Consider the following 14,125-nt stretch of genomic DNA (forward strand, 5'->3'; position numbering starts at 1 on the left):
TTTCAAAGTCAGAAGGTTATTGCAAGACGGTGGAGAATTCACATAGCCTTTCTTCACCTACCAATCATCTGTGATCAGTGTGCGTGTGGCCAGCACAAGAGAACTAATGCTTGATGTTAATTAATTAGCATCAACCGCATTGTATAATATACATGCTTTGCCAAATCTCTCTAATGCCCATATATATATATATATATATATATATATATATATATATATATATATATATATATATATATTGTTGTGGGGTTTCCGAATTTAGTCCCACATCGACCGAGTAGCGGAAAGGTATGTACCTTATAATGAGGAGGCTTTAAGCCTTTCCTATAGAGGGTCCTTTTGTGGGATAAAACCGTGAGGGGCGTTGGCGGGTGACCCCTGTGCGAGCTTCGCGCCCACAGACAAGTGCGCCCCCTGCACGAGCTCCGCGCCAGCAGGGCATCCCCAAAGCGGACAATATTTCGGAAGGGACGCAGTCGCTTTCGCTGCTCGAATCGGTGGGGGATTATGCTGGTGACGATGTGCAAATCCCGCATCAGATGGCGCTAGAGAAAGAGCCTGGCCTTTCGCCTTCCCGGCAAGGAGTCTCTAACCCAGCACAGGATCTTCCCGCTAGGGGGGCTGTGTTGTGGGGGGTTCCCGAATTTAGTCCCACATCGACCAAATAGCGGAAAGGTCTGTGCCTTATAATGAGGAGGCTTAAGCCTTTCCTCTCAAGGGCCCTTTTCTGGAACAAAACCGTGAGGGGCGTTGGCGGGTGACCCCTGTGCGAGCTTCGCGCCCATAGACAGGTGCGCCCCCTGCGCGAGCTCCGTGCCAGCAGGGCATCCCCAAAGCGGACAATACCTCGAGAGACGCAGTCACTTTCGCTGCTCGTGGGAGGCTATGCTGGTGACAGGGTGCAAATCCCGCATCATACATACACACACACCTGCCCATAGGAGAGAGAGAGAGAAAAAAGCTTAATAATAGAGAGGGTATGAAGGGGGAAGATGCTGCCGCGCATGTGTTCTAGTTGGCAAAATAGCTGGACTAGCAGTACAAGATAACATTGTTTAGAGTAATGCCATGAGGCTCCTTGTCATATGGCATGAATTGGTGCAATTCATTGAATTGGAGGTATGGTATTAAGTACCAATACCCCACTTGGACATGCAATGCTTTTTTTCTTTGCAGCTAATGGTAGGGATTCAATATTAGAGGTCTAATTCACCGTACCACCACCTACCACTTTGTTACATTTGCAAAAGAATTATTAAGAATTCGTTTGGTTTGCAAGAAAAAAAAAATAAAGAATACGGTGAACAAAAAATAAAAAAAATATTTTTTGTTAGATTAGAGTTTCCAAAAAAAAAAGTGATAAAAAAATAGCACTAGAAAAAAAAAATTTATGGAAGACATAGAAAACTATTTTTCTACTTATTCAGAATTCAGGTATTTTTTTTAAAAGTATTTTTAATCCATCAAAACTCATTGATAATTTTTTATTAAGAATATAATAATTATTTTATAATTTTTAAAAAAAATAGCTGCTCAAACAAATTTAAATCATTCTAAAAATATGTTATTTTTTTATTATCAACCAAATATATATATTTTTGAAGCAAATGAGTCGTAAAGAGAAACTTTGGATTGCTGCGAAGAAGCGGAGGGGAGGGTAATACCAGGTGGAAGTTCACGGAAAGATCTGCCTTTTGACTTTGGCAGCTGTCGTGCAAAATTCCGCCCTTCCTGAAACCAGAGTTAGCTTTGTAATGTATGAATTGACCTTGATCTGGGATGGACATCGGGCGAGTCCTTTTGTCGTGGGCTGACGGTAACGGTAACATGGACCATTGAAATTTCTAGAAGTGGTACATGATGGAGGAATGGAGGAAAAAAGATGCGTGTCCATGCATATCAGAACTCAATTGACCGCGTGAGGCTACTTTTTGCTTTCGAGAGCCGATTCACGTGGTGCTTTGTGGCGATAACAACGGCCCCGCTGGCCCCTGGCTTTGTGGCGTGCATCATGTGTGGTCGTCGTAGGCGTGGCTGCTTGTGACTAAAAGAAAGAACGCGACTTTGTTTTCAACGGGGCCATTCCGGTTCGAAATATGCAGATATCGATTAAATATGGAGATTAGGTATTTTCCACTTGATTTATTTGTTGGAAGTGTTACTGGTCCTCTGGTACTGAGGTAATGCTGGAGTGACGTATTTACATGCGGATTTGCCCGTGCTAGTGGAGAGGGTATAAGAAACTTGGAAGGAGGGCCTACTGGAGGCTGCTAAGCCGGTGGAGTTAATTCCCCTCTCCCCTCCTTTTTTTATAGCAAAAAAAAAAAATCTTAAAAAGGGCAATGAGAAAAAATGATTGAAAAAAAGATTTTTTTTCTTAATTTTTAAATTTTTCTTAAGAAAAAAAGCACTAAAAAAATATTTTGAATATCTTACGTCTTTTTGCTTAAAAAGGGTCTTCGGCTAATAAAATTGCAAGAGTCAAGCAATACATTGCTCAAATTATAATTAATGAGATAACACCTATTTATTATTAATATATATGTATAGAAGCCGGAAAAGAGGCTTTATCGACATCAACATGCTTAGCATGTTGAGGTGAATTTGCATCAAAATATCCAATATTAAGTTTCTTTTTCAGAAAGTTATGGAAGATTTATCGAAAAAATATGCCGGTGCTGATAAAATTTCAATTATTTTGTAAAATGCATTCCACTATTCATAATTCAAGGATTTCCTATTAATTTTTGTCTATTTTTTTTTTTTTAGAAACCAATGCTTAATAACTTAGAGGTCCATTCTAATTTAGGAAACCATTTTTACTATATATTTAATATTTATCTTTTTATTTTCTTCAGAAAAATTTGTATCCAACCAAAAATTGGAAAAACTTGTTAGCCCTATCTAAGTATCCCAATGACAAAGAGGTAGTGCAGGCGCTTCAGCAACGGGAAAGACGTAGCTCTGTCTGCCATCGAGTTATCGGTTTCACAAGAAAACCTAATCTCTGAAAAGAAAAGATGTTTGCGATCCCTTACCTGCTCGATTAAAGAAAGTGGGATCTGTTTTCCCCTCGTCTTTTTTTTTTTATAATGCCCGGCTTGGAAATAAAAAATCAACACGCGGAGCAAAAAATCGCGATTGACCGAATCAAATGCTTTTTGGATGTCTATCTTGGTACTACACAGGTAGGGAAACCAGCTAGCGCAAAGGAAGGGAGACGGGGTCAGATGCAATCATGAAGGGATCTTTGGCCGCTGAAGAGGAAGAACAAGAGTCTGGTTGCGCTATTTCACCGACCGTCACTTCTCCTTTCGGTATCATACATAGCCTGTTCCTGGGCCAATTGATCCAGTTGGAGCTTATCGTTTTCCTATTGAAGAATCGTTTTTTCAGGAGTTTCTGCCTGGCCTTACCCGAGCGCAGAACGGAAGTTAATCGAATTCGACCGGTTCCCCTTATTAGTAAATTCCGCTTTTAACGTATCAGGTGGGAATGGTATCGCCTCTTTTCTTTCCGCAATGGAATCGGCTTAAGCTCGACCTTTTCTTTCATTTCCTATCAGCCGCAAGCAAAGATCATATAGCCTAATTGACTGCAAGTTGAATAAGCTATTCGGGTTCACTAGTTGCCAACAACTTCTAGTTTCATTCTTTTCTTGTACCTCCTGCAACTTCCAATTTCGGTCCAGGCTTGGGGAGGGGAGCGCTAACAGTTGGGCGCTTTAACCATTCAGCCATGGCCTCTGAACCTGAACAATCAAGAAAGACTTTCTTTCGAGTAGATCAAAAATCTCTTGAGAGAGCTGCATCTTTCTGCTAAACAAATTTAACTCCAATTGTTCAGCTAACCACGCGGCGCTATTGTAATCTCGCGCCGATCCAAAGGAAAGTTTGAGCCAAAATGGGACCTGGAGTTGGTCAAGGTACTGCTGCAGGCCAAGCTGTAGAAGGTATTGCGAGACAGTCGCCTTGTCTTTGGCCCCCTCCTCCGACCGGCTGCATTTCCGACTATTTTTCCAAACATCTCGAGTTGGAGGGTTTGACGACAAATCTTGACCGGAGGGATGCATGAAATACGAATCTTTTTTTGAAGCGTGGATTTCCTCTATAAAAAACGAGTTAGAAAGTGGGTTAAAGTTTATCCGATTATATCTGCCTTAAAGTCAAACTTTTGATCGGAATCATACCTCCAGCAGGCAAGGTCGGCTTAAGAAGTGGAAGTTGTAGAGACCTTTTGGAGATAGGCCTTACGCTGCTAGGCCTGGACCAGACGGGTTCCCGGCGTCCTTCTACCAACAAATGTGGAGCTTTTTATTCCACCTCTCCTCTCCAATCCTCGATCAAACTTGTTTTCCGCGAAATCTATTTCAGTAGAGCGTATCCGTTCTCTTTTGTCTTGTTGGTCTCGAACATGGCTGTCAGTCTTCAGTGAAACTGACGGGCATGGTTTGAGCCCTGGTGCGGAGCTCGGTAGTAGTCTGACTTCGGGAAGAGAACGGTCGGAAAGCACCAAGCAAGGAAGAAGATAAAGCCCAAAGGGAAAGGCGAAATTGATGCGGAGAAATTCATCCTGCTCTTAATTCCCTCTCCTTCCATTTCCCTGGGAAATAGTGTTGATTTGGTTGACAAGGCTTCGCCGTTTGAGAACCCCTTCTTTCACCTAGTTAATCACTAGAAGCCGGCTTGAGTCCAATGCCAAGTTGAAGTGATAGCATCCTCACAAGCAGCCAAAGATAGGCGAGGAAAAAATTCCTTCGACTTTTTTGACTTTGGTCATGTTAAAACCCCAGACGACGACGGATACTAATACATTGGTACTCGAGGAAAAGAAACCCTCAAAAAAAGCTTGTGGACTGGGGAGAGAGCTGCTCTGCGAAGCTGGGCGTTCGGTCGCCCTGGAATCCGAAATACCGGAAGCAGAATGGAAAAGCAAGGGGCAGGCCCTTTGCTACTTCATCCTGCTCTTAGACTACTACCGAGCTCGATCATTGAAGCCATAATATTTTTTTCTTGAGATTTTTCACATATTAATGAGTTGTGAGAGGCTGCTCGAGAACTCGTGGTGCATGACGGCCTCAAATAGGGAGAAGAATTTGGTAAGAGGATGGGTTTTTCTGCTGAGACTCAATTTAAGACCAAAAATACTAGGATGATAATCTATCAAGAAAAGAAGGTGCAAAGCCTTCTAGCTATCCTTAACTCAAATGTAATACTAATTCCTCGACCTTTAATTCACTTGTTTTAATACTCAGTATTTAGTTTTAATTTTTTTTCTAGTTTACATTTTTTCAGTCTTTAGTTTTTGTTCTGCTAGTTTGATCCTGTAGGGACAAAGAAATCCATAGGGCTTCCCACTCCCATGCACCCAACACATTGGGCATGGTTGGCACGTGCCACCTCCACCTCTCAACATGTAGACTCCTTTTGCTGCCACCACTCCACCTCCTCGGTAACCACAGCACCTTCTGCTTCTATACCCACTAATTCTATTTCCCCTCTTCACCCCTAAGGAACCCTAATTCATTTGCTAAGAAACTACAACCCTAACCATAGATTCCTTGAGATCGACCTCTTCCATCTCCAACTCATAAACCGCCATCTACACCTTGTGATTAGGGCTTAAAATGGGCTCGGGTTGGGTCAACATTGGGTCGGCCTATAGGCTAGGCCCGAAAAATATTGGGTTCGGTTAGGGTTTAATTATAGAGCCCATTTATTTTTTTTTGTACTGGGATTGAGTAGATCATTGGCTTGGCTCGAGCCTGAGCTCGAATATAGGTACGAACCTGACTCGTTTCAATAGTTTAGGCTTGTTCAAAAATGGACCTATATTCAATACTCCATATCGCCAATGGGTTCATTAGGCTTGTGGACTAGTAGGCTTCAGAGTATATTTGATGGTTGGATATTTCATTTGTTTTATAGGATATTAAATTATAACTAATTAATTTTGGGTGTCATTCAAAAGATTTTTTTGGATTTGGTCCAGCTGGATTTTTGGCCCTCACAGGTAGTCAAGGTAGCCTAATTGGGTTTGGGCCGAGGTCGGGCTGAAGTTTTCCAAATATTTTCTAGCCTCAGCCCAGTTCCAAGCCCAAAAATAATTTTCCGCCGGACTCAGGTAGAGGTGTGGGCCAGCCCGGCCCGGCCCGGCCCGTTTCGGGCCTCCTCATCTCTATTGCCGTCGTCGTGCTCCCCATCCTCGGCCCCCTTTACGAGTTAGACCACACAAACCCCGCAAAAGCCCCTCCGCCAAGCCACCGCCGGCGACGATCCATCTACCAGGATGGTGTCCTCCATCTCCAGATACACGAGGGCAGCTCCACCCGGCACCACCGTTTGCAGGACCCCGACGTCCTCCTCCCCGACCTCGATGACCACCGTCTCTGTTTTCCTCGCCTCTCCTCCCCTAACATTTGACTCTCCTCATACCTCACCGATAAAGGCTTTGCGGTCGTCCTCATCCACAACCCCTTAAAATCAAGGTCCGCTGGAAGCATCAGGTGAGACCCTTCCTCTCCCACGGTCCGTTTAACTTCGAGCAGCCGAGGGCCAAGAATAACGACGGCAAGGACTCGGATTAGCGGTTCCCGGACCACACCGATACTCGCACCCATGGTCCCAAATTAATCCGCTCCAACATCTCCCTCCACAGGGCCGGCTCTGTCCATATCATCCTCGAGGGGAGTTGTTTCTGGATTTGAAGCTTTCTTGCTGATGATTTGGTAAGGGTCGGTGTTTTTTCATAAGAAAGATGGCATTTCTGGATGACGGGGAGGGGTTTTTGGTCATGCTTTCGATTGCCGAACCTTAAAGATCCGATCTTGGTAGTTGATTTCTTGACTATGGAGTCATCCAGGTTGGGCTTCGGAGGTATGAATAGATCAAGCAGGGAGATTGGAAGGAGGCATCACCTCACCAGGCAGCGTAGCTCGGGTGGCAAGGCGATGGGAGTGAGAATTATAAACTTGAGCAAGTTAAAATATATATTTTCTCTTAAAATTAATTTATTTTGGGAAGAAAACCGTTCCCGCCCGCCCAGCAGGAGATGAACACACAATCCATCAGATTTGTAAATAAATAAAAAATTTGAAAACACGAATTATCTTTGGGATCAGATTGGTAAAAGATTTGAGCGCCCCTGTTGTCGTAACAGGCTTACTGGGGCGGACGCCCCACTCGCATCCCGCGAGCTTTTACCGCTCATCATCTCCCGTTGACTGCCTGAAGGATCATGGATTTCCCTATCCCGGCGCCGCTCCATTTATAAGCTGCAGCTACACCGCCTGTTCTTTCCTCAGTCGATGTGGGACTAAAACAAAAAAAAATCATAATACGAAGGGCGTGCACCCTGAATCATAATATCAACCTAGGGGGGGCATCAGGCTGGCCTTGGGTAGCACTCAAAATGGGACCAAGACCCATTTAAAGGTTGAAGTCTAGATGTTGACCCAAATGCTGTCCAATTTAAAAGTCGTGTTTAATCTGAATCTATGTAGCCCATAGTTTGATGAACCGGATGCGGGCATGGTCGAGGTCCAACTGAGATTGGATATGTTTTGCAACTTTGACTTGCAACCCAAGCCAAAAGTCTATTGTTCAAGATGTTGGTCCAAATGATGTTTGGGTAGGGTCAAGGTTGGATCTGAGCCTGCAGGTCCGGGTGATAGCCAAATAAGCTGGCACTTGGGAATGGATTACTTACACCAGGCATATTAATGCGATACAACTGTCTCATGATTTCGAAATGTTAATCGTTCCAAGCTTGAAATCTAGGAAGAATCTCTCTATCACTTTCTAGATTATCGACGAAATTTAGTCCTTGGACCTCAAATATAGGCATGTGGGATTGAGATTGAGATTGGACCATGCATGGGTCCATGTAGGAGTTGGCCGAAAATATGTCCATTCAAAAATGGTTCAATCATGATCCAGTTAGGGAAAATTGAGACCCTATCCAAATTTGTATCTGAATCGACATTGACAAGTTATCTATCCAGGTCCAGTTTTGAGAACCAATCAATGCTATGCCCGAACACCACCCGATTCTTTTGCAAAATTGCTTGCGATGTATAGATCATGGGCTTTGGTAGAGGTATCTATGTGGGCTTGAAATTTTATTACAATCAAATAAGGCTGCCAGTGGACCTTGGTCTCGAAAAGGCCCGTGAACAAATATTCTATCTAGATATTTACTTTAGATAATTGGATACGGGGAATTTCCACTGCAAAGTGCTCTCAACCCCTCATCCCCTATCTACCTATCTACATGGGCTATGGATGGGAGCGGCTTTCTATCTCTCTATGCTGGGACTTAGCTTGTTAAACTAATTAATATGTTGGAACTAGAGCTGATCATGAGCTGTGTTTGGGACAAAAAAAGATCAATTTTTAAATAAGCCCAGCCCAAAGTTTAATAAAAAAGAATATAATTTAGGCTCGAGGCCCGGCCTATGATTAGGAGTTAATATATCACATTTTAATTTCTTTATTATTAAATTTAAGTGCTATGTTTGGTTCACCATAGAGTTACTTTAGTTTATTTTTATATATATATATATATATATATATATATATATATAAACAATAAATAGGTGTTGCCTCATTAATTATAATTTGAGCTATATATTGCCTGATTCTCGCAATTTTATTAGCCGAAGACCCTTTTTAAGCCAAAAAACATAAGATATTCAAAATATTTTTTTACTACTTTTTTTCTTAAGAAAATTTTAAAAATCAAGAAAAAAAATCTTTTTTTCAATCATTTTTTCTCATTGCCCTTTTTAAGATCTTCAGCCTTTGGTAGAGGGATCTATGTGGGCTTGGAATTATATTGGAATCAAACAAGGCTGCCAACGGACCATGGTCTCGAAAAGGCCCATAAAAAAAATATCCTATTCTAGATTTGGCCCTTATCTCATCGAAAAAAGCCAATCCGAAAGTATTATTTAGATTTATTGATTCCGCATAGGTTACCAAGATCTATCTAGTGAATAACTGATATGAGATTAAACACACGTCCGTACGGATCATTATATATTCTCTCTATTTAAGCTCTGGCATCCTCGCTAGGCAAAGGATCAAAATCTATTTAAATTTAATCACAAATACTACAATCAGTTCTGGTTAGCTCAAATATAATCATGCTGCAGTGTCTCCTATTCCACATAGGTCATGGGCCGAATCTGCTCTGATGCTATTTTGTCGTAATCCAAAATTTTATCTAAAAGTAATAATCGGAAGGTATTATTTAAATTTTTGGATCATATATAAGCATTCAAAATTTATTCAGGAAATAATTAATGTAGAACTAAACACATGACCCATATGCCGTCACACTAAGGGCCAGCTTTATTGCATGTAGTTAGATATCCGGACTCAGCTCGTCACAGTGGAAACTCACTTCAAGTATTTTGTTGGTCCAAAATGAAGCTAAAGCGGGTTTTTGCAGCAACCCAATTTTGAGCGGATGGTTTAAAAGGGCTACGGTCTAGAGGGAGTACAAAGCCACTTTAATAAAGTGGGCTATCGTTCAGCCCACTTGCACTAAATTCAATAGATTATAGATAAATCTCATGGAGCCGACACTGTGATTAAGTTTGACTTTATTAATAGAAGTAATTATTAATTATTGCAATCTTGTTGATTAAACCTATGCTTCAAACATAAACTTAATTTGAACTTGTCTGAGATAGCTGCCGTCAGCTCATCTGAGTCTTATTCCTGCAAATTGCAATATATTTGATTAATATAAGGATCAGCATTTTGAAAAAGAAAAAAAGAAAAGAAAAGGATAAAAAAGGAACCCACCATAGAGTTGAAAACAAATAATAGAACTTACAGTAAAATAAACAAAATGTTTTGGACAAAATTTAAAATTATCGAATAACATATATACTTATGCATGTCAAAACCAATGAAGGCAAACCACGGATATGTGAAAAAGTTTGTAACTAGTACGAGAAGTCTTTAGTGATTTGAGGAATTCTGCAATTCATCTGACAACTTCCCTGGAATTAACAAAGTGTCATGCAATAAAACTAGCATCTTGCTTGACCCAGGAGATGCTTGGAAGCTGCAATTTGTGCTGTAACCCAAGTAGTTTCCCATGCATCTTCATGGTTCCATTGTTGGGAGCTGTTTCTCCACGTCTTCAAATTAATCGCATGCGGCCTAAGTACTTTTCAAGGTCCAATGTCATATTGTGTTGGTCCAGTTCATTAGTCAACCCTACTGAATGTTTTACACAAAGTTCAGAATCATTTGCATCTGCAGCTGGACCTCAGTACAAGACAGGTCATGAAACATCTTTTAATGGAACACAAACCACCACACCACGGCTGTTCTCAAATGAAAATGAGTACTCATCCACCCAATTCTTGGGAGCCCAAGGTTGTACCCCATGAACCAAGGCTTGGAGAGCGCTAGTTCGTCGGACATTGGTCATAATTTTAGAGACAAGGAACTCTTGTTGCCCCCCTCTACTAGTCTCCATCTTGATGACAACTCATTGACTCTTGTGACCACCTTAAGTGAGACATATCACCCTAAAATCAAATTCCTGCGTGCTCTCTCTTTTGCAAATAATAAAGGGTGGAAAAAATGAATTCATTTCTTTTCAGTAGATCACACACCCAACAAACTTTGTCCTGCTCTTCCAAAAAGTCTAAAAGACAACCAAGAAGTGCTCTTTGACCCACCCCAACCAACCAACAAATCCACTCAACACCAAAATCCATTATATTCCCATCAGGCCGGCCATCACGCAAACCTTATCATCTCTATATCCCTACTCAGTCCTTGCAGCAACTATTGGAGTGAGACATGGCTCCCATTTCTTCCTTCATATTCTTCCTCTTCTTTCCTCTCCTCACACTCTCCCTTCCCTCACCTTCGAATTCTCCTCTCATCCAGAAGACTTGTAACGTCACAACAAGCTACAATCTTTGCGTCGCCACCCTCCAATCTGATCCCCGTAGCCTAAAAGCCGATGACGAGAAGGCCTTGTTGACCATCATTATCGGCATCGCGATCTCCGACGCCGCGAACACGTCCTCATATGTCTCTAGCCTGACCAAGAAGAACGCTGGAGCAACACTTAACTCGATCCTACGAGCTTGCGGTGGGACGTACAGAAACGCCGGCGAGGCGCTTCGGTCGGCCGCCGATGCACTGGCCGACGAGAACTACGACTACGCGTACGTGCATGTGAGTGCAGCCAGGGAGTACCCAAGTACATGCAGTAGATTGTTCCGGATGTACCCGAGACTGAAATATCCAACCAAGATTGCTCATAGGGAGGAGGGCTTGGAGCAATTCTGTACCATTGCATTGGATATTGTCTCTCTGCTTGGTTAATATGATGTCTTTTGGAGAACTTCTTCTAGTTTCCAATTCCTTTCTTCTCCTTTAATTAGCAGTGCAAAGTTTTGTGGGTAGTGTCTTGCATTTGATTTTCTCTCTCTCTCTCGCTCGCTCGCTCTCGCTCTCTTGGCTTTGTTAGTGGCGTTTGTTATTTGTGTCTCCCACTAGCTAGGTGTCAATGGCTATGTTTCCAACTGGGATTAAGACTGCAAGTTGGTTCGGCAAGGCCAGGCCTGCCATTAACTGGACCAGATGAGGACGGGTCCTGAATGTATCTTAATCCATGTATTTTACAAGGGACTCTGGATGGATGTTAATTAATAGATTATTTATATGACTATTTATATGCAGTCAAAAATAAACCTTCTCAGAGGGGACTCATTGTGGGCAAAATCCAAGACCCTCGGTAGCCAATATAATCCAGTTGCTGCACCAAGGAACCGAGTAACAGTTAGAGCTGATATTTTAAATATATCATATTTATGTGAGATATAAAATCCTTGTTATGAAACCTTATTTCAAGCTAGCTCTAAACAAGTGTTCCAACTACTTTAATACTCTATCTCAATAACCTAAACAAGAGTTAAAAGAGAGAGAGAGAGAGAGAGAGAGAGAGAGAGAGCTTTGTCAATCCCAAAGCCCAAGCTAAAGCTATCCATCTTAAGAAAAAAAATATGTTATTATGTTTTACACAAAGTTGTCCGTGCCTCAGGATTTGTCCTGGAAAATGGATGGAGGAAAAGGTATGAATTCTGAAACGCTTTTAGATGCCACCTTGGAGCAGCGGCAGCAGCGGCAGTCTTTCTGCCTGGCTGTCCTCCCTATTGAGAAGCTGCGCGCCTCTCTCCGCGCTCCTTCCCGGAAAGCAAGCCCACGCCCAGGCCATCGCCCATGGCCTTCTCCCCCACGCCACCCTTGAGACCGACCTCCTCCTCATGTACTCCCGCTGCTCCCAACTCTACCTCGCCCGCCAGGTCTTCGACCGAATGCCCCACCGAAACATGCACTCATGGAACATCCTCCTCTCCTCCTACGTCCAGACCTCCCTCTTCCACCACGCCCTCGCTCTCATTCATCCCTTCCTCCAATCCGGCCTTCGCCCCGACCACTTCACCCTCCCTTCCCTTCTCAAGGCAAGCGCCGGCACCGGCACCGGCGATGCTTCTCTCGGGATGGCACTCCACAACTGGGCCATCGTTCTCGGCCTCGAAGACCATGTTGTCGTGCGGGGATCCATACTCGACGTGTATGCGAAATGTGGAAATTTAGTTGGTGCACACTACTTGTTCGAGACTATGCTTAACAGAGATGTGGTGATATGGAATTCCATGATTTCTGGCCTTGCAAGAGCTGGGCATTCCGTTGAGGCACTGCATCTCTTCCGGCGATTGCAATGGGAGGGGGAGGAGATGGATTCAAGGGCTATCCCGAGCATCCTGCATGCCTGTGGTGGAATTGGTGATTTGATTAGAGGGAAAGAAGTTCATGGGAGAGTAATTCGATGTTTAGCATTCAATTCGGATACTGCGATTGGGAATTCTTTGATGGACATGTATGCCAAGTGCGGTTTCCTGGAAGGTTCGCATAAGGTTTTCTTAAGCATGCACGATCGGGATCTTGTGACCTGGTCTACATTGATATCTTGCTATGGTGTTCATGGTAAGGGAAAGGAAGCATTGAGCCTTTACAAGGAGATGATAGCATGCGGACTTGAGCCCAACTGTATCACCTTCACTTCAGTCTTAGCTAGCTGTAGCCACTCTGGCCTAATCGATGAAGGCCGGCAGGTCTTCGATTCGATAGTCAATGTTTTTGAGGTCGAGCCTAGAGTCGAGCACTATGCTTGTATGGTGGATCTTTTGGGTCGCTCAGGGAGTATAACAGAAGCTCTAGCACTGATACGTAAGATGCCGATGGAGCCGGCACCGAGTGTTTGGGGAGCATTGCTGGGTGCTTGTGCTGTCCATAGGAATTTGGAGGTTGGAGAAATTGCTGCATACAAACTATTTGAATTGGAGGCTGGCAATCCTAGCAACTATGTCGCGCTCAATGGCATATATGATGCTGTTGGTCGGTGGGATGGCGTAGCTCAGATGAGATCAAGGATGAGAGAATTTGGCATGGTGAAGACACCAGGGTGTAGTTGGGTTGATGTGAAGGGGAGGTTGCATGCTTTCTACCAGGGGGGTGTTCCGCATCCTTCGGCAAACAGAATTCATGAGCTGTTGGATACATTAACAAAGGTGATGACTAATTCGGATGATGGGCATGGATGAGTTGGATCAGTACTTTGAGCATATGAACTTCTATCTAGTGCATGAGGTGTACGATGAGATCCAGCTCAAGGAGCTTCAATGGTCTCTACACTAAACAGACATCAAATATATGTTCTCAGGGCCTATTAGTGAGCTTCAATCAGGGTTCATGCAATTCTCTATGACCTGACTGACATTGGCTAGGCTCGATTGAGAGCATTGACATCCCTAGCATCCCTCATTTCTCAGTTTGATTCTATTTTTTTCGGAAGTGGGAGGGACTATTTTCCACCTTACCAGGCTCTAGGAGAGACTAAGCCATTGCTCCAAGAACCAAGGACTTGTATATGCATGGGTGGTATGCTTTCAAACATGTAAATTGATTCGATGTGTTCAAATCAAGGTATTTCCTTCAATATCAAAATAGACTGATATGCGTATACTAATGTGGATTATAATTCTGAGTTTTTGCCTATATAATGTTTGCTTCAGTTGTTTGGGCAC

The 14,125-nt window shown here is 43.0% G+C and overlaps 2 protein-coding genes and 1 non-coding gene across 3 annotated transcripts; 2 read left to right on the top strand and 1 right to left on the bottom strand.

The window, feature by feature from the left end:
- Positions 1-7,112: 7,112 nt before the first annotated feature.
- Positions 7,113-7,217, bottom strand: LOC120113190. Its single transcript, XR_005514994.1, has one exon. It is a non-coding gene; the product is annotated as a small nucleolar RNA Z279/snoR105/snoR108 (small nucleolar RNA).
- Positions 7,218-10,826: 3,609 nt separating this feature from the next.
- Positions 10,827-11,360, top strand: LOC120113130 (pectinesterase inhibitor 28-like). Its single transcript, XM_039133945.1, has one exon. It carries the CDS (start codon positions 10,827-10,829, stop codon positions 11,358-11,360), a length of 534 nt encoding a protein of 177 aa, XP_038989873.1.
- A 310-nt stretch (positions 11,361-11,670) lies between these two features.
- Positions 11,671-14,061, top strand: LOC103704853 (pentatricopeptide repeat-containing protein At3g12770). Its single transcript, XM_008788327.4, has one exon. The coding sequence runs from the start codon at positions 12,134-12,136 to the stop codon at positions 13,640-13,642; it is 1,509 nt and encodes a 502-aa protein (XP_008786549.3). The 5' UTR covers positions 11,671-12,133; the 3' UTR covers positions 13,643-14,061.
- Positions 14,062-14,125: the final 64 nt, after the last annotated feature.

The sequence above is a fragment of the Phoenix dactylifera genome, chromosome 14 (assembly GCF_009389715.1).
Source record: "Phoenix dactylifera cultivar Barhee BC4 chromosome 14, palm_55x_up_171113_PBpolish2nd_filt_p, whole genome shotgun sequence".
In the NCBI taxonomy this organism is placed as follows: domain Eukaryota; kingdom Viridiplantae; phylum Streptophyta; class Magnoliopsida; order Arecales; family Arecaceae; genus Phoenix; species Phoenix dactylifera.